The sequence below is a fragment of the Sarcophilus harrisii genome, chromosome 3 (genome assembly GCF_902635505.1).
Source record: "Sarcophilus harrisii chromosome 3, mSarHar1.11, whole genome shotgun sequence".
NCBI lineage: Eukaryota > Metazoa > Chordata > Mammalia > Dasyuromorphia > Dasyuridae > Sarcophilus > Sarcophilus harrisii.
This window is the reverse complement of record NC_045428.1, coordinates 395,314,164-395,339,533: the sequence shown is the minus strand read 5'-3', so window position 1 is coordinate 395,339,533 and position 25,370 is coordinate 395,314,164. Positions and strand designations below refer to the sequence as shown.

Below are 25,370 nucleotides of genomic sequence, written 5' to 3'. Positions count from 1 at the left end.
TTCTGCCTCAATGTTATTATATTGATTTGTACCACGAGTCCTACAAAAAACAATTACTAAAAGAGTTCAAAATAAGGAAGCATCAAGGGGTGAGAGTTTATATAGGATTGCTAGATTTTTAGCTTGGAGAATTCAAGCATCTTCTGAGATGGCAAATAAGAGGACTGTGCCTAATTGTAGTCACACAACTCTTCACTACCTCCTCTGAAACATAAAGCCACAATTGCAAACAGGAGGCCCTGGAATAAAGGAGTCACTCTCCACGGGCAATCCTAATGCCCCGAATCTATGTGCCAAATCACTGAATTCTCCAAGCTGCAGAAACTGGGGTCCAGGACAGCTGTTTCTACACTTAATTTGAAAATAGATCAGAAAATAATGTTTTCACCGCCAGCACGGCAGATTCTTGGACATCTGCAGTTATTCAGTACCAGCTGATTGGCCCTGCTTCTACTTGATTGTAAAAAAATAAAAAACAAACACGTCGTGAATTCTTTGGAAGGAGTAAAAGCTTAAGCATCCGTATTTCCGTGTAATGTTTGCATTAGAAAAGAAAGCCTCACCCTTGGTCTGGGTGTAGGGGCGAGGGGGGACAAGGGAGGATTTAATTAACCGCTTTAAGAGCCGGCGAAAGAGATTAGCAAAAGGATTGGGCGGGAGGCTGGAGAACGTGGCCAGAAACTCCATTCTAGCCCGGGCTGGGCTGGAAGATTTTTTTGCACACGGATCTACCATTAAAGGAAGCCGAGAGCTCCTCCTCCATTCTAGCAGCCGGGCGCAAAGGGCGGGAAAGGCCCCAGTCCCGAAGGACTATGGGGAAGAAGGGAGGGGGAGAAGAAAGCCGACTAAGGACGAAAGGCGCGCGCTCCCGCGGCCAGCGCGGCGCCTTCTGCCCCACCCCCACTTCTCCTCCCAGACCGTCTCGCTCTCAGTTTCCCTCAGCGCCCACGCCTGGCCCCTCCCCCTCACGTCCGCCTTCCCACCAGCCGCCGGCGGCGCGCGGTAAGTGCGTCACGTGACGGCCGGCCCCGCCTCTTCCTCTCGGTCCCATATTGAACCCGAGTTGGAGGCGGCGAGTCCGGTCTCAAAATGGAGGTAAAACAGCCGCCCGGCCGCCCCCAGCCCGACTCCGGCCGCCGTCGCCGCCGCCGGGGGGAGGAGGTATTAGGGGGAGAGCGGGGGGTTGCTGGGCTGTGGCCGGCGCGGGTGCCCCGGCTTTGGCGGGGGGAGTACAGAGGGGGCTCGGTCGGTCGGTCGGTCCCGCGCTCTGCGCTGAGGCGGTGGGGGGGAGGGGAAGGGAGCGGGCCGCGGTGGAGCTGCCGGGCCCTCGGCCACCGCCGCCGCCCCCTCGGCCTCCTCCTCCCCCCCGTCTCCTGAGCCGCCTCCCGCCTCCCTCCGCCTCGAAGGCTGCTCCGCAAAGCCGCGGCTCGGTGGGGGCGCCATCCGGGGGCGGAGCGGGCCTGACCGCGATGGCTCCTGATTTTTAGGCGGAGTGCGGCATGGCAGGCGGGCGGGAGGGAGGGAGAGAGCGAGCGAGCGGTTGGGAAGAGATGGTGGGGGAGGGGAGAGCCGAGCCGAGCGGGGCTGGAGAAGGAAGAAGGGAGGGAGGGAGGGAGGGAGAGAGAGGGGAGGGGGCGGGCAACCACATCCGGGAGAGCGGACGGGCGGCGGCCGCCGCCACATTGACATTGATCCTCAGCTCTATGAAATGGCGCATTGGCCCGCAATGGCCGCCGCCTCCTTCGCTGCTGCTGCTGCTGCTGCCTAGCGAGAGCGCGGGATTGGGCTGGGGTGGGGGGGGCAGCTGGGAGGGTGCTGGCGGGAACGGGAAGAAGGGGAGGAGGGAGACGAAGGCGGCGAGGGGAGGCGCTGCTGCAAATAATCTAAACGCTTGCTGCTTTTTGCAATCACAGCGTCTCCGCCACCACGTTTCTAGGCCTGAAAGAACCATTCTTCAACCGCTGGGAGAATGCTTCAGTCTGCTCCCTGCTCCTTTCTTCTCCGAGGGGTGGTGGTGGTCCCTTAGATGTCCGGGCAGGGATTGAAACTTTTTTTTTTCCTTTGGTTTACTCAAAGTATTTTTCATGGCCCTAAAAGTAATGAAAGTATGACTTGAGCCTTTTCACGAGCCACTCTTAGAGATGAAGGAAATTTTCCCTCCCGTAATTTAAAAGGGAAGACTTATGGATCATGGTGTCAGCTAGGAAAGTCTTACGTGTCAAAAACCCTTGCTAAAACTCCAGTTTTTTTTTTTTTTTTTAAGAATTTTTGTTAACACGATTCCTTTTATAACGTAGATTTCACTTTCCTCTAATAAACTATCGGATTGAAATTGAGAGGACCGGCTAAAATCGAAAGTTATTAGTTGGTTTTGTTTCCAAGGTTTTGAATCATGGTTCTAATACCCCAATTCTAAAAGTAAGACTGGATGTTATGCAATATGAAATATTGAAATTTAAGCTTTTTTAGATGAACTTTAAAGTTAACATAATAGTGGTTTCTTCTAATATGAGGCTTGTCTTTTAAAAAATTTGGACATTTGAGTTAAAACGATAAATTATTAGTGTAGATTTGACCATCCTTAGGCAAAATCTATCAAAATAATCAAAACTAACTCTGCAGGTTGTAAATATGGGAAGTGACTTTCAAAACACTATTATGGCATGTTATTTAACAGTTGCTATCCCATCATTGAGTTTTTGGAGGGAAATTTGTACTATTATGCAGTACCAGTTTGGAATCTAACAATACATCAATAAAGTAAAATGGGTATGTGAAGAAATACTGAACAGGATGTAAAATGTATAGCCTTTTATGAAATACTGGAAAAAGTTTGATATCAAGATCATTCTAATTTTCTGGAAATGTACAGAATTTTTAAAGAGTAGAATTGGCATGGTATATAAGTACAAAGTTGCTAAATCATATTTTCCAAAACTTCATATTCTTAGAATTGTTATATAAAATATACTTTGTGTATCAGTAGTTAGTAATTGTCTTAAAGCAATAGAATCTGGAAGAAAGTATTCTGATTTCTACACAACTGCAGCTGATTCCCATTACCTGCAAAGAGGATTATGGGAGGGCAAGGTCTTGCTCTGTTAATATTCCAGTTGAATCTTACATACTTTGCCTAATAACAAGTATTTCTAAACACTTGTTATATGAATGGAGGTCTGTAGATATATGGATATATCTTAGTTTTGTTGTCCAAAATGTTATTTCAGTTGAAGAATAGTGGTAATTTTAGACTAACATTTGAAAGACAGGCTGTAAGTTTCTTGAAAAATGACAGTATTTCTTGGATACAACAACTCCATTACATTCATTCTTATCCAGTTTTCATCTAACAAACCACATGGAAAGGTTGAACAAGTTTTTTTGTTTCCTAATATGTTGCTACACTGCATTAACTGTACAGAAAGAAATTGCTAAGAAATTCGATAGTTTATTTTGCTACTCTTCACTCAGAATGGTAGCAACAATAATTACTCTAAAGATCTATTATCCAAAAAATTTGATAAATGTGAGAATTATGAACCGCTAAGTTTGTTTATTTTTCTAAGGGTCATGATCCAAAGGAACCAGAGCAGTTGAGAAAACTGTTTATTGGTGGCTTGAGCTTTGAAACTACGGATGATAGTTTAAGAGAACACTTTGAAAAATGGGGCACTCTCACAGATTGTGTGGTAAGTTGTTGAAATCTGAACTAAAGATACATAAGGTGGTATTTTAAAAGTTACTTATATAGCCATGGGCAACAAAATTGTAACCTGTAAATTGTGTTTTATAGGTGATGAGAGATCCTCAAACAAAACGTTCCAGAGGCTTTGGCTTTGTGACTTATTCTTGTGTAGAAGAGGTAGATGCAGCAATGTGTGCTCGACCACATAAGGTTGATGGGCGTGTAGTGGAACCAAAGAGAGCTGTTTCTAGAGAGGTATGCCAGTGATTCATATGTTGTAAACCTAATATGAAATTGTTGCAGAAAATTTTGCATTTTTACTTTTTTTTTTTTTTTTTTAAACAGGATTCTGTAAAACCTGGTGCACATCTAACCGTGAAGAAAATTTTTGTTGGTGGTATTAAAGAAGATACAGAAGAATATAATTTAAGAGACTACTTTGAAAAGTATGGCAAGATCGAAACTATAGAAGTTATGGAAGATCGACAGAGTGGAAAGAAGAGAGGATTTGCTTTTGTAACTTTTGATGATCATGATACAGTTGACAAAATTGTTGGTATGTAACAGTTGCACAAATCTGGAAATGGCAAAAAAACATTCTAGCTTGAGTTCTGAACTGAATTTGTTAATACTTATGATACTACATTCACATAATTGAAAGTACTTAGTTTTAGACGTGTAAAAATCTCAAGTTATAGCTTGTTTAAGCTTATCTTTTCCAAAGATAAAATTGTAACCTTTTCTTATTAAAACTTTTCTTTAGTTCAGAAATATCATACTATAAATGGGCATAACTGTGAAGTGAAAAAGGCCCTTTCGAAGCAAGAGATGCAGTCTGCTGGCTCACAAAGAGGTAAGTTGGATATATAGATGTGCATGTATTCATAAAGGGTTTATAAATATATTTAGTCTTGTCATTTCTAACCCTCCTAAATTATTTTAAGGTCGTGGAGGTGGCTCAGGCAATTTTATGGGTCGAGGAGGAAATTTTGGAGGTGGTGGAGGAAACTTTGGCCGTGGAGGAAACTTTGGTGGAAGAGGTAGAATAATTTTGAACTCTGTTTCTTAATATGTCTGGCTAATTCTTAAGGAGTTTATATCCACTTTTATATTATTTTACTCTTTCCCCCAGGTGGATATGGTGGTGGTGGTGGTGGTAGCAGAGGCAGTTATGGAGGTGGAGATGGTGGCTATAATGGATTTGGTGGAGATGGTAAGATTTTTAAACTTTTTTTTCCATTATTTCAGTTTTTTGCTGTGTTCTCCATTAAAGTAAGAAGGTGATTAGCTTTTCTGTTGTATAATTTCAGTTATGTGATTTAGAACACTAAATCTAAATTTGTTTTATATTATAAATCTAATTTATAGACTTATAGAGATAATTATATTGAAGCCTTTCATTTTGCAGATGAAATGTAATATAAATCTTTAGGGTTGATAAATTTATTGGCTACTCGTTCAAATGGCATCATATATTATTAGAGCTGGGAGGGAAAGAGGATCTTGCACTATTTATATACATATGCATCTTACTGTCTAACCTTGCTTATGATCCTGACCAGACACAGTTACTACCTTTGTCTACTGCTATTTTAAAACCATCAATTCAAGTATATAAGTAGCATTGATAAATAGTTGGAGTTTTTGTTGTTGTTCTGAGATTTTAGAACCCCTTTTAACTTTGTGAAAAGTTTAATGTACCAATAATTTGTGCCTAAATCTTTTTTGGGTCTTCACTTAATATTCTTCTAGTTTATGTGATTTTTTTTTAATTATTTTTTTTTTTTAATGAAAATACTAGGATTAAAGTAACTAGTTAAGCATTTTTTTTTCCTGGAAAATATTAAGTATCAAGTCACACGTTAAGTATCAAGTCACACGAGTATACTTATTCAGTTTAATGACTGCTTAGAATTATGCCTTACATTCTTAACAAGGGACAGATTGTTGTTTTGGAGTACATATCAGATTAATTATTGGAAAGTTTGATTAGTGTGATAGTTTTACTATAATGTGCTTTTTAAGGATGTAAATTTAGCATAAATTAAATACTCTGTGTATGATAGTTATTCTTTTATTTAGCCTTAAAGAATTAAGTTGTTGTTTTTTCTTTTTTTTAATTCTTTGGGTTACATTTACATCTAGTTTAGCTTTAATGTTCTTTATTCACTTTTTAGGTGGCAACTATGGAGGTGGTCCTGGCTACAGTAGTAGAGGGGGTTATGGTGGTGGTGGTGGACCTGGATACGGAAACCAAGGTGGTGGATATGGTGGTGGTGGTGGAGGAGGATATGATGGTTACAATGAAGGAGGAAATTTTGGTGGTGGTAAGCAATACACATTTCTTATTTCAATAATTTGGGTAGATTTAATTTTATTTAGAAGTATGTGTAGTTCCATCCTTATGGGTGGTGTTGAAAAACAGTATCTAATTAGCATTCAATTAAACATTTTTAAGATGTGATCAACCTTAGAAAAGCTTTTAATGTTTTAGATTAGTAAAAATTTAATGTTAATTGATGCTGGTGCTAAATTGAAAGTTGTCTTTTTACTTCTGTATGGGTTTTTTTTACCCCTTTAATAATGGTTGTCTGCCACATATTTAGCTAAAATCAAATACCACTTTTTAACTTTAGGTTTTTGTGGGGTTTTTTTTAAACTTGATTGGATTAATGTTCATGTCAGTAGATCTAAAGTAAAGGGGCAGACTTGAAAACCCTAGGTAAAATAGCAGCAAGTAGCTAAGCACTTTGACAGTACTTGGGGGTGGTATGGAAAAACTTTCTAATAGAGATTTTGTTACCCATGTTAATGTAATCTTGAACATTATTTAGGTGTATAACTATTTGTATGAGTTTATTCCATTTTATTACAGTTACAGTACCTGCATGAGCCTGACAGTCAACAGCATTTGAGCGCCTTCTGTGTGCAGTGCTGTATCAATGAGTTTAGAAGTTTGGCTGAGTAAGAAATAATAGCAAATCAAACAGTTGCATTAACTTTTAGGTTATTCACTTTCTGCGTAGACAGTAGAAAACAGGGATAGGCAAGTTCTACCATAGTATAGGGTTCTACTAAATGTTTTCAAAGTTTTGTGTGATATTCATATATACATGTATATATCACCTTGATTCTTGCCTCTTTTATTGTTTTGTCATTTCTCCTCTTGCCCCATCCCTTTCCTTATTCCCCTACCAATGCCTTAGGCCTGTCAGCTGGCATCCATGGGTATTGGCATAGTCCCATTAGAGACAGATTTAAAGGGTTGCTAGCCTCTATGGAGAATATTATTATGGTTGACAGGAGAACATATGCATACAGTAGTTTTACGGGGAATTGTCACATTTGTATTGTACAGTAAAAAAATGACTTAAATCTTTGTAATTTCAGGTAACTACGGTGGCAGTGGGAACTATAATGATTTTGGGAATTATAGTGGGCAGCAGCAATCAAATTATGGACCCATGAAAGGAGGCAGTTTTGGTGGAAGGAGCTCAGGCAGTCCTTATGGTGGTAAATATCATTATTTTCTAACTTAAAATTTGAAATTTCAATTGTAAAGAAAAATGGACATATAATTGCTTTATTTTTAGGTGGTTATGGATCTGGTGGTGGAAGTGGTGGATATGGTAGCAGAAGGTTCTAAAAACTCAACAGAAGAGGGTAGGTATTCTTATATATTGATAATAATGATAAAGAATAAATGGAACTATTCACTGAGTGTAATAATTTTTTTATCCTATATTATTCAACAGGCTACAGTTCTTAGCAGGAGAGAGAGCGAGGAGTTGTCAGGAAAGCTGCAGGTTACTTTGAGACAGTCGTCCCAAATGCATTAGAGGAACTGTAAAAATCTGCCACAGAAGGAACGATGATCCATAGTCAGAAAAGTTACTGCAGCTTAAACAGGAAACCCTTCTTGTTCAGGACTGTCATAGCCACAGTTTGCAAAAAGTGCAGCTATTGATTAATGCAATGTAGTGTCAATTAGATGTACATTCCTGAGGTCTTTTATCTGTTGTAGCTTTGTCTTTTCTTTTTCTTTTCATTACATCAGGTATATTGCCCTGTAAATTGTGGTAGTGGTACCAGGAATAAAAAATTAAGGAATTTTTAACTTTTCAATATTTGTGTAGTTCAGTTTTTCTACATTTTAGTACAGAAAACTTTAATGAAATGCGGTTTTGAAGGTGTTTCCTTGTTAGTTAACAAGTAGAGAAGATCATTGTTAATTACTATTTTGTATGAATTTTGCTAAAGTTAACTGTAAAGAAACACCTGCTGACTTGCAGTCTAAGGGGAATCTATTCTCCCCAAACCAAACCATAATACCCATTGATATGAATGGGAGTTGATAAGTGGAGAGAATAGGTATTTGTATGTTTGCAATGTGTGTTTTAGATAACAACTAGGATTGGGTATTTAAATTAGTATATTTGTGAATTAATAGCATTAAGCTTTACCTTTCAAATGAAAATTTCAAATTACCTTTTGGGTTGTGCATATATATTTTTTTTAATTGTAATTCTCTATGATTTAGTGTGTTAGCTCTGCCAAGTCCTAGTTGTGTTTATTAAAAAGGTTTAAAAAAATCCATTCTAGAGTTACCTTGGCCACCTTTGAAACTGCTGCCATAACATGATGTTGGTATAGGAGATGTCTTTAGTCTCCTTATTAAGATCTGGATGATGGAAGGGTGGGAAGTGGGGCAGTAGGTTTTTTTTTTCTCCTCCCTTTTGAAAAAAATGAATTAAAATTAATGAATAAAAAAAAAAAATAGCCAACCACTCTGCTGTATCCAAGCAAACAGTGGAAACCTGGGGTTTTTTCTTTGGTTTTTATTTTGTATTAATTGGTTTAGGGGGTGGGAGGTGGGGAGAGGCCCAAAGATCTTCAAATACTTACCTTGATTTAATGTCTTTAATTTATACAAGCTGTCAGAGCAAGAGAATAAAAAGCACGCATTGTGAAACACTTAAATGGCTGGCATGCTTTCCTGCTTACACCATATGCATTTTTCTGGATGAAACCAAGGATAGCCTAGGTATAATCCTCTAAAACTACCTTCTTGCAGCAGCAATGTAGCACAATTGTTTGGTACACAAGCTTTTCGCTTTTGAAGACCCTGAATTCAAGTTTGATCTAAGTAAGAGTTCATTTGCACTTCAGTGCCTAGACATGTCATCACCATCATCATATATATCTACTTCAACACAATATTGGTATGAGTTAACAGTTTGTTTGAAAAACACTGATTGTGAAGGAGTTTCATGATCTAGATACCTTGCCAGCACCATGTGGGTCAATATCCCCCACATAAAGTCTACTGTTTTGCGCCAGATGATGCTTAATGTTATTTTTAAGTAGTAAATATATATATGTGTGTCCCACTGTTGTCCTTTCTTTGGCCGTTGAACATTTTAATCCAGAAATCTCTTTTCTGTTTAATTAAGCACTGGGCAAAACAAGCAATAAATGGAGGGTGGAACTGGTTTTCAATGGATTTACTTTTGTTGCTTTAACTTGTGCCATTGTTCAGTATTAATATGTGGATGCATGCTTTGCGAGCATGGAAATGGGTTGCAGATGTGGCGATTTACCAGAAGTCAAAATTCACAAACCAATAAATGTCATAAGCAGACAACACTGATTGTTAATGAGCATATGTCAATAAATCAGGGCAGAAAAAATAGGTAAATACTGAAGATGGTTAAGTCCTTGCCAGTTTTAAGTGCAAAGACTTACACAAGAACATATTCAATGTTCATAATTTAATCCTGGATACTTGGTTCAAAAAAAAGCTTGCAAAGTATTCCCAATATTAGTGATATAGAAGGGGAAGGGAGAGGAATCGCATTCTATTTTTTTAAAACATCTGAATTTGTATCTTAAATAATGGTGACAGTATTTTTTAATAGGCCATGAGATAATTGTACCCTTGTGTTAACTATGGAATTAGTTTAATTATGAGAATGTCAACTATGATGAAAAAAAAATGTCTGCAACCTATAAGCAGGGGATTGTGACCTGTTTATAAGTTCTATTAGCTTAGTTTTTGTGTACAGTGTGGAAAAAGTAAGCCATGAGGAAGGCGGTTTAACCTGCATTAAAGGACCTAAGATGTGCATTCTAGCACGTTATGGATCAAAGGCAACTCAATAAGACAGGACTCCTGCAGCCTATTGAGTGGACAAGTCAGCATATTTAAAGAATGACGAGGCAGCAGCAAGAGCTTCAACTTCAGAGAAGGTGAAGGAATAAGATACTGTGCTGATAGTGAGCTGCTTTCCAAAGCTAGTTAAAAATCTGCAATATACAGCTGAAATATCGAAGAAAGTCTAGCAAGAGTTCTTCGCCTTTTTGGAACATCCTTGAGTGATAGCTACTTGAGTTGGCAGAGTCGATAGGTCTAGCATTTAGACCTGCAAGGAAGGGCAATAAGCATTTAGGTAAGGTTTGTCTTTGAATTTTTTCACTAATTAAAGGGTATTTTTTTGTAAAGCAAGGTAAGAGTAATCTTTTTGATTTACAGGTTGAATGAAAACTACTTGCCTATATGAGGAATGCCTTGCATATCATCTTAAATTCGAAGGTTTCTGGCTGGGTAAGACTTAACAGTATACAGAAAAAACACCTGCATATAATATCATTTAGTTGCCCTCTACATATCCCATGCACATTTTAAGTATTTCATCCCTAGCCCAGTTGTGAGTGATTTTCTTCCTCCCCTCCCCTCTCTCCCATATATGCATCCATCAAACTAGCCATTTCTTGATTCTGGAACCATTTTAATAGGGAACCAAGCATTACCTTTATTTTTCTATTACGAGGCAGTTTGAGCCCTTTGAAATAGTTGCCTCCGTCATTTATGACAATCTTGTACAAAAATTACCAACCAGGAAACTCATTCACATAAAATTTGGAAGGTATTCAAGGCTTCACAGTAGTGTGGAGATGATTATCTCCATTTTTTACAGATGAGAGAACTGAGGCTAAAAACTGGTATTTGAATCTGCCTCTTCCCATTTGCTCTGTATAAAGTGAAACATTGTTGCCAGACTTTAACAATTTAGTTTGTTTCTAGGGCTTTAAAAGCCATTTCTTATAGAAGCAATTTTTCAAGCACAGGCATACTTTGTGTGCCATATTTGGTGATACATTTGATAGAAATATTTATATCGGTATACTTGTGCTTGCTAAAACTTTCTATAAAGAAATTGTTTTTATATATATTAATGAAATCTAAGGGAATATTTAATATCTGGGGGATTAAGAGTTTCTTAAAGGTTAACTTCTGGTTCTTTGTTTCTTCAATTCACCATCTCTTAAAATAATTATGAAAATTCAGCCAGTCTTTTTTGTTGTTCAGAAATAAATAGAAGCTTGCGTTTTGTCTTTTTATACTCTGAGATATTTCTTGCTCCTATCACTCCCCACAAAGGATTTTTTTCCCTTCATGATATTGGCCAATTCCCAGTCATGTATTTAACCATAAAAATATTGTTTTCTAAAAGTACAAAGCTAATTTTTAGTTACAAATCATGTTTGCATTAAATGTTGGTATGAGTACATTTTAAAATACACATTTGTAAACATTCTTTGTAAAATTAACCAGCAAACTGGTTCTTATTTAGATTTTACCAGGCCCACTCCTACCTTCCCCAGGCTGTTTAAAATAATTTTTTCTAAAGTCAAATATTTTTTTTTGTGGAAAATGTCACTTCGTTATACATTTTCCCTGCCCTCTTTTCCAGAGAAGTAACCTGACCTTTCTTTTAAAAGTAGAACAAAATAACATTTTTCCTAAAGTGAAAGTTTGATATTTTTAGTAAAGGGTAACAATAATGCTTTCCTAAAGTACTTAGATTTTCATGGTTGAGATTTTACTTCAGGGCTTCATATATACATTGTATCTTTTCCTAAAAATAGCTATATGGAAGTTAGGGAATACATGGCCTTTTTGAAGGTGTGAGCTAATAGGAATTTAGCCAAATTGTGATTCATGTACGAACTGGTCATAAAAAGTTTATTAACCACCTACAGGTGAGTAATTCTCCAGAAATTTACCTGAATTTATAATGAATGCACGCCAAATAAACACATTTTGGGGGGTCCATATTAATAGCAACATAAACAAAACTAATGATCAATGATTTTTTTCACTTGGTTTAGTGATTTCATTTCATCAGGAATTTTGGTTTGCTAGACTGCATGATAAATAACATGAATTGTTTTCAAGCAGACTTGTTTTTTGAAAATGAAAAGCAATCAAATATTTAACTGGGTCTGTTGTTTCTTAATTATAATGAACACAAGTTTTAACAAGTAAATATGCACATTGAATAACTGGATTCAGAACTTTTGAATGTGTTTCACTGGAAGGAGTGGGGTACTGGGACTTAACTAGAGTGTTTGGTGGGATCTGTAGTGCCTCTAGGGTAACAATTGACCAAGAAATCTTGATTTATTCCTATACAAATTTCTACTATCCCAAAACAAAACAAAAATGTCTTGTAAAACAATTTCCTACTGAGGAGACTCCTAATTTGGCTATTTGATGCCAAGATAACAAATAGTTCAAACTTTTGCAGGATTAAATACAAACTGGCGCAGACAGCTTTGTTTTCAAAGATGGCAATTAAGTGCTGCTGTTGCAGCAGGTGACACATTTCTAAAATGGCAGGGTTTTTGTCACACTACACCGCTTATTGCGATTAGGATAATTGTATAAACTGAAATTTTATACAAATACTTTAGAAACTTGATAATCTGTTAATTTTAAAAGGATTGCTTATAATGCATTGAAATGCTTGTAACAACAATGTATATAGAACCACTTTTTCATTAAAATCTTTTTGTAAAATGTGTGCAGTGTGTTCTGTGGTAACAGTTTTACTTGTCAAAATGTATCAAATGTTTTCAGAGCAATAATGTCATATTCAGTGGAAATTAAAGTACTAATAGATGGCTGATAAAAAGAAAAACCATCTTATTATCCAAGCTCAAGGGGAATCATTTGTCTAACATAAAAGTAACTGGTAGAAATTGGGTTGAATGAACAGATTGGTCAATAACTATAATTGGGATGCCATTGAAAAGGCTAGTAGAGAAGAAAATTTAGTATGGTTACCAAGCACTCTGGAGGGCTGTGCTCTTAAGTCTAACCAGTTTAATGTACCATGCAGAGTATTACTGTATTTTTTAAAGTGTTTAGCATATATGAACTTCAACCGTAACAACCACCAGTGTCATGAGAAAAGTACTATTAAGCATTGCTTCCAGATTAGTAGGGTCACATCTTAAGTCATTACAGTTAAGGTTGACCTCTTAAGAATAGGCAATTTTATGACAATGGGCACAAGAACTGGGTGATGGTGCAATAGAGCTTTTAAGTTGGACGTTTAAATTAGGTTATTCTACCCTTCACCTATAAAAGATTGGATTAGATAGCCTTAGCATGAGATCTACAAGGTTTTTGTTGAAGGGGTGTTTGCAACAAACTTAAAACTTTGAAGACATAGACAATATCATATATGCAAAGTCAGTAAGTCTTAAGGTTTTTAGGTTTTGTCAGGTTACAGAAATTGTGCTCATATAAGAATTTACATTTCTGACTGGGATTAGGAGCACATTTAAAATTTGTCCTAATGGTCATTGTACAATTAATGCAGTTGGTGTTGATTGTATGTAAGGAAATGAGTTGATAAATTTACCCAAGCTCCTAAAGCAGTAGTGTTGAGCTCAAAAGTCCCTGTGAGCTACCAAATTATACATTTCGCAGATCTTTTAATCTACGTACACATGTGAGGGCTAAGTGATATCTGCACTTAAGAATTCAAGGTGACACATTTGGCAGGACTCCTGATAATTTAATGAATATTTCTTCATGATACCAAATTCATCCTTTTGTTTTTAGGCAACTAGGTTGGCAAGGATGAAGAGGATCCCCTAGGTATGGTATAGAGGTGGGTAATATAAAATTCAACGTGAAAAAATATCAAAGCATAGAAATGAAAAGTTCAAATTCCCCTTCAGAACTGTCCATGATAGGTTTTTTTGTTTGTTTTAAGCGCTTTTATGTTTAATTTTTAGATACAACTGAGTGATCATTTATTATTAGCTTAATTTAAAGTGTTGCATTCGATGGAATTTTTCTGTGGCTTTGATTTAAAATAAAACACAGTTGGTCTTAACGTGAAAGTTCCATGCCTGTCAGGTGTGGGTACTATTAATATCCCTGTCTCTGAATGGTAATGATTTGCATATGATCACTAATGTGGCAAGATTGAAATCTGGATTTCAATTTTGTACATTTCCATAGCACATAAAGGTAATATGGTATAAGCAATATAAAACACAACTTGAGAATCAGTTCTAAAATAGCAACTTAATATTATTTGATTTAAGTCAAGAAGTAAAATGTTTGGTGGGAATGTGAAGTATATGCCTATTTCATGGAGAAGAAATTCTTTGAATTTCAGGTAAATTTTTTTTAGATTGCCATGGATACCATGCCATGTAAGTCTGATCAATACATTGAAAATATGAGACATTTTGCCAAGAAATTCAGTGTAATCACAATTGGGTGATAACTGATTGAAGATCAGATCAGGTGGTAATCTGATTAAAGATATCAAATTTGTATTTCTTGCCACTCCACTTAGACCTCATGGCATTATACAGTTATTAAAATATTAAAGGAGATGTAATGAAATTACATTGTCTTTATTGCTTGAGATGTTAAATTTATCTTTAGTACCTTAAAGAGGGTCATGTCTCTTCACTGCTAATCATTTTGGAGGTATTTTAAGCATTTGGAAAAAAAATATTCAGGGCTTTGATCTTTGTAGAATGACATTAAGTATACATATTCCTTGGGAAGCGAGTTGCCTTTGAGTACAGAGAAAAGTCTGACATCTGTATCAATTAACAGTGATAAACTACATTTATGTGGTGGCATAAAGGTTGTAATAAAACATTTTTATATTGCAAATATTCCTCCCAATTTGTAGCTGAGGAAAGAATAAAGCTTATGAAGAGGATACCTGAAGACCCCAATGCCTCAATTTAGTGGTATCTTCAAAATTGTTACAAGGGTGTGAAGCTGGCTGTTTTTTGAAAAATGTATTAAGAAGTTTAAAGTGATTTAGCTTTTTCCCATATTTGAAATGTGACTTCCATACTATTTGGTCAAGTCAGTGTCCTAGATATTAGTGAGGCTAAAATTTTTAAAGCTGGCTCAAAGAGTGCTTGGATACAAGTGGGGAGAGTGTTTTGATGTTAGTATTTTTGTTTTATCTTTAATAGTGTCTGCTACAATTTAATCCATTCAAAAATGGCATTCCCAAAGATTTAGATCATGTTTATTATAAAAGTCATTGCTTGCTACAAGGAGATTCTGCTACTAAATTATATTTTTGTCCAGTACTTTTATTTAATTGATGTGAGGGAAGCAGGAAATAATGAGGTGGTTCGGTGAATAATGCATTGGATCTGAAGTCAGAAGGACTCCAGATTAAATCCAGCCTCAGATATTAGCTGTGTGAGCCTTGGGCAAGTCACTTAACCTGTTTGTCTTAATCCATTGGAGAAAGAAATGACAAACCATTCCACTATCTTTGCCAAGAAAACTCCATTTAAAGTCGCCTTGAGGTGGCAATTTACGATCTTGGTGTTGCTTGGGACATTTAAGATTTTCTCAAGGTCACACAAACTGGTGTATCGAGGCAGTTATTAAATCACTCAGATCATCCATCTTGAACTAATTGCCATTTATCCTTCCAACTGAAACACATCATTTGAATCAGACCTCCAGAGACCATTACCCTCCCCAAGCCAATGGAAATCCATCCCAAGGCTGAAATGTCCACTGAGGTGAGTGTGTTACCACAACCTGTTATATCTAGAGGGATCCACCCCATGCTTCATATATACGCCCTGATTTTGTATACTTTTCTTCCAATTTCTAATTCTTTCTCTGGAACAACTGCCCTATGGCTCCACTCCCTGTGTTGTCTCCATCAGAATGGAGCTTATAAAGAGGATATACTTTAAGGTAGGATCAGTCTCACAATTGTATTTATATCCTCAGCACCTAGCAGATGTAGAAATTCTGCAGCCTAGCGCTATAAAGCACTTCTTGAATCTCAAACTAAATGGCTACAATATTCCCAGCACAATAGAATGTCATATTGTACTGGCAATTAAATATCTTTGGTGAAAAGCATAATTAAGTTTAGAAATGAGCGGTCTTATGCAGTCTTGCCTTTTAAGTAACTGGAATTTTGCTTTGGAAAAGAATTTAGTCTTATTTTACAGATTAATGGAGCCAAGTGGCTTCCAAACTTCTAAGGCCACCTATATTGCACTCAACAGAGCACTTACCCTTAAACTCCAAAAAAGTTGAGCTCATTCTTGAGTTCCCTGCTCCCCAATTGTATTGTTCAAATCAGCAAAACATCCCATGAACTCCAGTATTTTATTCTGAGGATGAATACCAAGCCCTTGATCCCATTCTCTTGATTCTTCTGGGAACTGAACCTTTAGATCACACTTTTCTCTCCCACTTCCAGCCCTCATAGTTTTCAATCAGCATGCGCTAGAATATAGGTGCAGATTTTCATCTTTAAAACATTTTGCCACCTCTTATTTCCCATTTCCTTCTTAGTTCCTTGCTTTCTAGCCCACAATTTGACCAAAATGGCTCTCCAAGGATATAAAGGATTTATTGTAGAGTATTAAATAGAAGATTTTTCTGAAGGTTTTTGTAGAATTGTCTTCCTTAGAGCCTAACTAGAGCTTCATTTCTGCAAATGGTATGCAAGTGGCATTCAGTTTGAGACATCTTACAGCTGGAGATACAAGTATGGAAGGAAAGGGGTGGAATCTGCATCAGATAATTGGCCTGTGAGAGCTGATTTAGATCCCCAAAGTGATGTAATCCTGGCAAAACCTACAGTTAGTTAGCAGATAGGACTTCAATGGAGCTAGTCAAGGAGACGAAGGGAAGTTGGGTGGAAGAACCAGAATATGAATATTATTAGGGAAAAAAATAACATCAAGACTGATCATCAGAGTCAAAGGCTGTAAAAGTTCAAGAAGGATCTAGAAAAGGCTGTCAAATCTGATAAGAGATCATTGGTAACTGGAGAGAGCAGATGTGGTTAAATGACAAAGTTGGAAGGCACTTTAGAGATAGCTTTGTAATCTCAAAAGGGAGACAAATGGGGCAAAAGGTAGTGGAGATAGATCAACTTCAAGGGGGTGAGGAAGCCATGCTAGGCATTTTTATGAGTACATGTCTAGACTGTAGGAAAGCAACCAATAAGGAAAGCTAAGAGCTAAGTGATAGAGGGGGAAATGGGGAAATCTGCTGGAGAAGATGCATTGGAATGGAATCACTTGTGCAGGAAGAATGGTTTGCCTTGGCAAGAAGGTTCCCTTTCTGTGAGACAGGAGTGAAGAAGATAAGAGTGGCAGAAGGTATTTGAGTGAAATGGGAGCTTTCAGTGAAATGGCCTCATTTTTTTTTTTTTTTTTCAGTGCAATGTGAAGCAAAGTTTTCAGCTGAGAGTATGATGCAGGGCAGAGGGTGCCATGGGAAGTCAAAGGTGGGATAAAAAGTTTTAGAAGAGTCTCTATGTTAAAAAGCCACAGAATTAGAGAAATAAATTTAAAAGCATTGCAGCAATGAAAGCCTAGTTGAGATTATAAAATATAAATTTGTAATGGGAAAGTTCTGTGATTTTCTTCCAGTTTCAGCAGTATGTTTGTAAGAACATAGACAACTGAGAGATGGGAGTGATCAGGACAAGATCAGCAATATAAGAGGGGAAGGGACTCGAGTAGACAATGCAGAATTGAACTGGTTCACCAAAAAGTCAAGATGAGAAAAAAAGTATTATAGCTAATACAAATGTCATTGCTTGGGAAAGAATTGAGGGATCAAGAGATGTAGGTCACTGTGAGAATGAAAAACAGGGTTTGGTCTTTTCCAAAGGAGGAGAGGTGAAATGACAATAAATTGAGCAAATAAGGGAATTTCAACCTTCATAAACATGGAAGTGGTGCAATTGTTAGTGATGACAAGATCAAGGGTATGACCATCTTTGCTTGGAGGTGGGACGGTACATCTACAATATATCTATCTCCTCTCCAATCACAAATGCCAACCACCTTAAGTTTGACTACTGCCAGTAACTTGCTACTTTATCCAATTCTCATCCCTCCTACTCCCATCCACCCTCCATACAATTGTATTTTTAAATATGTGTCATCCATATCATTTACCTGGCCAGAAAGGTCCAATGTAAAGTTTTTTCTTGGCTTTAAGATAAAATGCAAAGTCATCTAGTCAAAATTTTCTTTCCCAATTTTGGTGCACATTGCCATTTTTCAGTTTCCATTTCCAAACTAATCACCTTGCTATTCCTCAAGGATATTCCATCTCCAGTTTCTATATAGACTGTCCTTTATGCTTGGAACAGCTTCTTTTCTCCAATTTATGCCCTCCCTCCAAGAAAATATTTAGCAGTTATTTTTAAATGCCTTTTCTGTGTACAGATAATTAACCTTACCTCATCCCATCATCCCCACCACTCCCCCCCATATAAAGTTAACTACAGGGTGATTAGGGAAGGTTATTTTTGTCTTCTGTGTATCTCCAATATCTGGCACAATGTCTGACATATGGTAGGTGCTTACTAAATGCTTGGTTAATAAATGTACTCTTAAGATCACAAGTAGAAAGCAACAGAATTGCGATTCAAGCCCAGTCATATGGCCACCAATCAGATCATCTATCCATGAAGCCATGACTTTAGTCAAATGGAAATAAACCAGTTGACTACAATTTTATGATGATTTCATTGCTAAATCCCACAAACAGAATTTATTGCCCTAATTATATTTTTTGCAGCCATTAGAGATCTCAAGACAGAAGAATACTATGGTTCCTTTACAACTTGAGTTATGTCTTTGCCAGCTGTATCAGCAAAAGTTTTAGTCTCAGATCAGTGGGGATGAGCAGCTCCCCAGAAAACTAACTGGGAAATTCAGTCATCCAAAAAGATCTTCACTAGAAACCTTTAGGTTCAGAGACATCAGTTCCTAAAAGGGAGTGGGAGGGTTGGGTGAGGAGGGAAGTTGAATGGCTCAAAGGTGGTCCACCAATTTTCCTTTTTTCTACATAAAAAGATCTCAAATGATGCATAACAGTGGTACTTATTTTTCCAATATCTAAGGATCCTAAGGAAATGATTGGCTAGATGGAATCGCAAACAGACTATTCCCTCTTTATTTTATCAGCATGCAGAAATCTATAGGAAGCAACATTTAAAAAAAAAACTACTTAATTTGCAGATATGAATATTATAAGTTTTAAGAAAAATTGAGCTATCTCAGCAAATAAACTGCTATAAGCCAAAATAATTAAAAGACTTCAAATTGCATATGTAGTATTCTAAATTCTTTTATCTACAACTTGAACATGACAATTCTGTCTCATTTGAATGAAATGCTTTGCTTTCTCACTTCAAGTTTACTCATATCCTATTTTCTGCAAAAGGTCCTTCCCAGTACCCCACACTGCTGGGCCTTCCCTCTTCCCCAATTAGGATAGTTCCATGAAAGGCAAGGGCCATATTTTTTCATCTTTCTTTGTATTTCCAGAGTTTAACACTGTGATAAAAAAAAAATAAGCACTGAACAAATGCTTATTGACTGACCATTATTCAGAGAATTGCCTTGATACATATCCTTTGATGAAAGGATAACAGATCCTTTGCTTTAAGGATTTAGAGCTTTTTTCTTTAGAAGGTTCATAGAGAAAATGCTACCCTAAATTTTGAGAGAAAATACTTCAGAGTCCTCATAGATAAATGGGACCTCCACCCAGTTTATCAAAATAGCTACATGTAAATGTGTATGGATGTATAAATTCTGTAATGAGTAAAAAAATTCATTTATTTTACAAAGGATGGCACTTACTAGCTGCAAGTATCTTAACCTGAATCTGATGACACTGTTTCTGAAAATATTTTAATAGCTATTTCAAATGATTTCTAATCCAACACACTTCATCTTATGCATTTACTTTTTTTTTCTGATAGAGATCCATAGGCTTCACCAGACTCACATAAAGATCCATGACATAAGAGTAAAAATTCCTATAAAAGAAAATGTATCTAAATAGTTATTAAAAGGAGAATAACAATCACAAACCACACACAAAATTACTTTGTGACATAACAGCCTAGACACTTTGCTAAACATTTTTTCCATATCTCATTTGATCTTCACAACTCTGGGAGGCAGGTGCTATTATCTTCATTTTACAGTTAGAGAAACTGAGGCAAACAGGATTAAGTAGCTTGCCCAGAATCATACAATAAGTATCTGAAGTTACATTTGAGCTCAGGTCTTCCTGACTCCAGACCTGCTGCTCTATCCACTGTGCCACCTGTCATAGTTTGACATAGAAAACATAAGATTAAAAAGGTCAGAGATTGAATAAGAATCAGTGTCCCCAAAACATAAAACTAGTTTTTAGGATTTTTAGGACACCCTACATTGATCTCTCACCCACTTCAGTAAATAAAGCCATAAATATTTCTTGCAAGTGGTATTCATTATATTCAATACAGATTTGATTTCCACCCCACTCCAGACCTACCCAAGGCAACAAGTGTAGTCAAAGTCCCTTTGACTTTTGGGGAGCCCTGAGGCTTTGTCCCCCTTTTTGGGAGAAAGTTCCTGAGTCTCAAACTCTCCTCTGAAGGAGGCCCATCCTCAGGGAGCCCAGGTGGGTGATCTCATTCAGTTGGAGATAGAGGCCAGGGATATGGTCGCATCCTCTATTGACCTGAAAATTATTTTGGAACCACTCCCAGTAGCTCAAACTCCTAAAATAAGTCATCTCTTTTCAATTGGAGATCTAGGCCCAAGGCACTGTCAACAACTGAGTGAATCTCATTCAATTTTGAATGGAAGCCTAACCCTCAGATGGCTAATAAAAGACAATTCTGAACCCTGAATCTTTGCACAAATCCTAAACAGGATTATGCTTGCCAAGGAAGCTGTCCTGGCAGGACTTTTTGCCCACTGGTGAAAATATTCTCTTCTCAGTGTTAACCCTTGCTATCTCCCTAACAGGACCTTGCCCCACTAAGAAGTCTGTCTTTTTAGCAAGGTGGACTTCTCAGTGCCAATAAATCCCTTTTGCCACAAAGATTTCAAGTTTGCAGAATTCGCACAGGATCTGTGCCTCTGAGCAGAGGGGATTTCCCACCCAATTCTCACACCTCATCACAACTACCACTGACTTCATCAAACTCAGATGTTTCTAGGTTGTTTCATAAAATAAAAACATAAAATGAAATCAAATATGGTGGTAGGCACATTAATGATTCACTGTTGAAATTGTGAATTGGTCCAACTATTCTGGAAAATAATTCAGAATTTTATTAGAAAAGTCATTAAATATTTATTGCAATACTTTGGAGTAGCTGAACAAATTATGGTAGAGCATATGAATATGGCAGAATATTGTTATGCTATAAGAGAACAAACATGCATATTCAGGAAAACGATAGACAATTTGTAATACACTCATGCAAAGTGGGCAGAACTACAGCAATTTACACAATGATCACAGTAATGTAAGGGTACAAAGCACTTTTCTCACAGTAACCATCTAGGGAAGGTGGATAATAACATTTTATAATTAAGGAATTTGTGAATTAGATGATGACATGCCCACAATTGGCAAGGGGCAGAGCTGGAATTATAACAAAGAAGTCTAGTAATATTTCCACCCAATGACTAAATGTGATTAACTGTTGACCCAGCTGATTGAATCTAAAGCAGTCTTAAGCTGCATAATGCCTAATTCTGACTTTAATTCCTGAGCAGAACATATACAATCTGAGTTCAAGGAAACACCACTCTTCTAGAGCTGATAGAAAATAACTGAGGTTTCCAATCATACATTCGCAAAATCAACAATCTTCTGCTTCCTATCCTGTCTCTTTCTCCAACCAATCAAGAGAAGTATAACCTATGACTAGGAGGCTCCTGCTATTGATCAGAAATAAGGCGAAATAATGATAATAGTCAATAAGGTGTGGAAAAAATGTTGGATACAATTTGAGTCTCCATAGAAAACCATCATTTCTGCCAATGACAATCTGTCATTGCGGACTGAAGAAAACCAAAATAATTTCTGCCAATGACAATCTGTCATTGTGGACTAAAGAAAACCAAAAAAAAAAAAGTCCATTATTACTGATAGGAAGTTTGGTTGGAGATCAAATTTTGTTCAAGGATCTTAGGAGCTAATTTTACATTCACTTGGCATATAAATAAAACCTCATTTGTTGATGCTGTTTTAAGTTGCTTTGTGAGCCAAAATCATCAGTAGGGCATTGTTTGTTCCCAATTCCAAGAATAAGCTAAAATCTATGCACCTTCTCTTTTAAGTCTAAGATGTGTTTCAACTTTTTCCAGCATTGTTCTCTTTAGTATTCTGTTAAATTCATCCATACTAAAAACTTATGTTCTGCTAATGGCAAATTTGGGTGTTTTCTAGAAAGAGCTCACCAAACTATGCTAGGGAAGCTAAGTAATTCATTTGACCTCTTTATGGAGAAATACACTGGTCTCCCCTTATCCCTGTCACTTCAAGGGACATGCTGGTCCTCTTAAGTATGAGTTGAAGGCTCAGCCTAATGTGCTGAGATCATGAAGTCCTCCAAAATCTTAGTGTGGCACAAAACCAACTGCACTTGCATTCTCAAAAGCTATGCCTGTTAAATTCAAGCTCTGACATCATCCTACTTATCAGATTGTACTTGCTTTCCATTGCTTAACCTGCAAAAGAATTATCAACAGAAGTGGACTAGTAAGGGATAAATTCTTCAGATAGAAATACAAAATGGCCCTCGAACCCATGTGAACCTCCTGAAGAAATCGTGGTAGAAAAGAGAAGAGAACATTATTCAATATGACATCTATCCAGTTACCCTATTGGAAGAACTGAACTATATCCATGTTGACATTCTTGCTATAAACGAAGCCAGAAGACCGGATGATGTTGACATTAAAGAGAACCTTTGAGCCATCCTTATATTTAAAGACGCAAAAAGAGATGATTTCATGTGCCCAAATGCATCAAATATCACTTATCTTCATCTTATTATGCTCTTACTACTATGCGTAAACAAAATGATGATCACTGAGATAATGATGCATGATTTATTTCTTTGAGAAGATAAAGTAGAGAGGTTCATTAAAGAACTTAACTTAAAAAACCAAATACAGATGTATGTTTTAATATTCAGTTAGTACAATGTGAAAGTGGGCATACAAGATAGGATTATATTGGAATATATTGGAAAACATGGTTTAAAATTAAGATGTTCCCTTATGCCCATTAAAAAAAAGGCACTTCTGATGTAGTGTTTTGTCCTATATGAGAGGCAGGAAAGACCTGGACTCACCTTGACATGAGTACTAAGGCCAGAGACTAGTAATTTGTTGGAGTCTCGGTTTATTCATCTATAAAATACCATCAGTGCCTACATAAAGCACTCTGCAAACCTTTAAGTACTATATAAATGGCAACTATTATAATGGACTGTGATGAAAGCTTCAGACCTATTATCATTTTTCAAGTCAGAAGGTCCTGAATATGGCAAGCACTGAGAATGACAAAAAATGAAACTTATTTTAGCAGACAAGAAATAAATGTCCAATATGAAAGTTATTTCCGAATCATCTGTTTTTGTATATTCAGGTCTTTGGTCAAAATATCAAATTAGGATAAAATTGAGACAATACTACATACAAATTCTCTATCTTCAAATCAACTTATTTAATCAAGATGTTGACTCTGAAAAATGGATAAGACACTGAAACATTATCTCTGTTTCTTAAAGAAGTTTTCATTGATGTAAAACAGTAACCATGACTTAGCCATGAGGGGCCCCAATCCATCCTCAACCAGCAAACACCTACTTGATCTCCTTGCCATTTGGAAAGGCATGGAAGCCAAACGCAATTTTAGTTTAGAGCTTGTATTCTAAGAGAGAAGGATAGTTGAGTAGGAACAATATTTCCTTAAAAAGTTGGAGGGGGAAAGGGAGAGAAAGGAAAAATATTCTACTGTAAGGCTGTTATTAACAAAGGTATTAAAAGCTAAGATAAGTACACAGGCAAAATTTCTAGTTTTACTCATCAAAAATATTTTAAAAAGCTACTATAATGTATATGTCCTACTCCCATTCCCCCTTCCCCCCCAAAAAAAGTTCCTTGAGTTTGATTTTTGTCTTTTCTTGCTCTAGCATCCAGCACAGTGCCTGGCATGTAGCAGATGCTTAATAAATGTTTGTTGAATTGAATATGCAAACTGTTTTTAAGTTTAAAAGAAAAATGAGTATTACACAAAAATACTTGAGTATTTAAGTATCAAGATCCTTTCAGGGATTAGAGTCTCATCCTCTGCATCTTTCCTTTACTAGTAGATCCCACATATTTAAAAAAGGAATTCAGAGTACAACAGAGAAGAGACGGTTAAAAGACAAGAAAACACTGCAGAATATTTGCTATTTCTGGTACAATACTTTAGTAACCATTGAATCTAAATGGGAAAAGTCGTAATAAAGCCAAAATTAGCTATTGTGACACTGAATGCAAATATATATGTGTATATATATATATATATATATATATATATATATATATATGCACACATATACATATAGTATATAGATGAATATATGTGTAAAAATATATGTATACAGACAGAGCTTTATTAAAAATCACTTAACTAGGGAAAGAGGAAGAGAGTCCTAACAGATTAAGGGAATTATGTTATAAAAGTTCTTTACTGAACCTGCTACATTTTGCAAATTAAGTGCACAAAATGCAATAATAATTTGATAATTTTTTTTTTCAATTTTAAAAATTACATAGAATACTTTCCAGGAGAAAAAGATCCAAAACTTTTTATATGTTAACTGATATGAAATAAATGTTTTTCTTAGTTAAAATAAACTTATTAAAGTAAAGAGATGTATACTAATGTATATCAATGACTTGCTGAGATAACTATACCTAAAAGCTTTGCCTGATAAAAAAATTTTTATGCTTGTAAGAAAAAAAAGTATATTTTATAAACATAAAGCACCAAAATGAGATAACATTTATAATCAGTGTTATTATGTAGAAAATAGCACAATGCAAATACAAATAAATGAATCAGAAAGTAATCATTTAATGAATACTCAATATTAAGTTACATCTTTATTAGTATTAGCTTTTTTGCTAAATTAAATTTTTATGTAAAGCAAAATAACTACATAAGAAAATGACACTTTAAGATCATACAGTATTTATAAAAAGGCACTTGTGGTTAGTCTTCCAACAAACTGTACTTAGGGCAAGCTAAATCATATTTTCATATAAATCTATGAATATAACAAATGAGATAGGAACAGTATAAATAAGAAGTCTGCACTATTTACACTTATACAGAAACTAGCCCAAATGATGCAAGAAATATTTGCTGTTAAAAGTGAGATTATAGATTCTGCATACACATAGATATATGTATATGTGTATATGTGTATGTGTGTATGTGTGTGTGTGTGTGTGTTTTAATGCTTTCATATTGTATGCAATTTCTATA

The 25,370-nt window shown here is 36.4% G+C and overlaps 1 protein-coding gene across 3 annotated transcripts; it reads left to right on the top strand.

The window, feature by feature from the left end:
* Nucleotides 1-1,012: 1,012 nt before the first annotated feature.
* Nucleotides 1,013-12,552, top strand: HNRNPA3 (heterogeneous nuclear ribonucleoprotein A3). 3 transcript variants are annotated; one of them, XM_031960418.1, is made up of 11 exons: nt 1,013-1,095; nt 3,567-3,689; nt 3,794-3,940; nt 4,031-4,241; nt 4,449-4,538; nt 4,630-4,725; nt 4,818-4,898; nt 5,863-6,012; nt 7,076-7,198; nt 7,279-7,348; nt 7,441-9,073. In XM_031960418.1, the coding sequence occupies exons 1-10, from the start codon at nt 1,090-1,092 to the stop codon at nt 7,329-7,331; spliced, it is 1,080 nt and encodes a 359-aa protein (XP_031816278.1). In that variant the 5' UTR covers nt 1,013-1,089; the 3' UTR covers nt 7,332-7,348; nt 7,441-9,073. The 3 variants fall into 3 exon arrangements, with proteins under 3 accessions (XP_031816278.1, XP_031816277.1, XP_031816276.1); XM_031960417.1 differs by lacking the exon at nt 7,441-9,073 and adding an exon at nt 10,218-12,552 and having other exon boundaries at nt 1,024-1,161; XM_031960416.1 differs by having other exon boundaries at nt 1,024-1,161.
* The last annotated feature ends 12,818 nt before the right edge of the window (nt 12,553-25,370 follow it).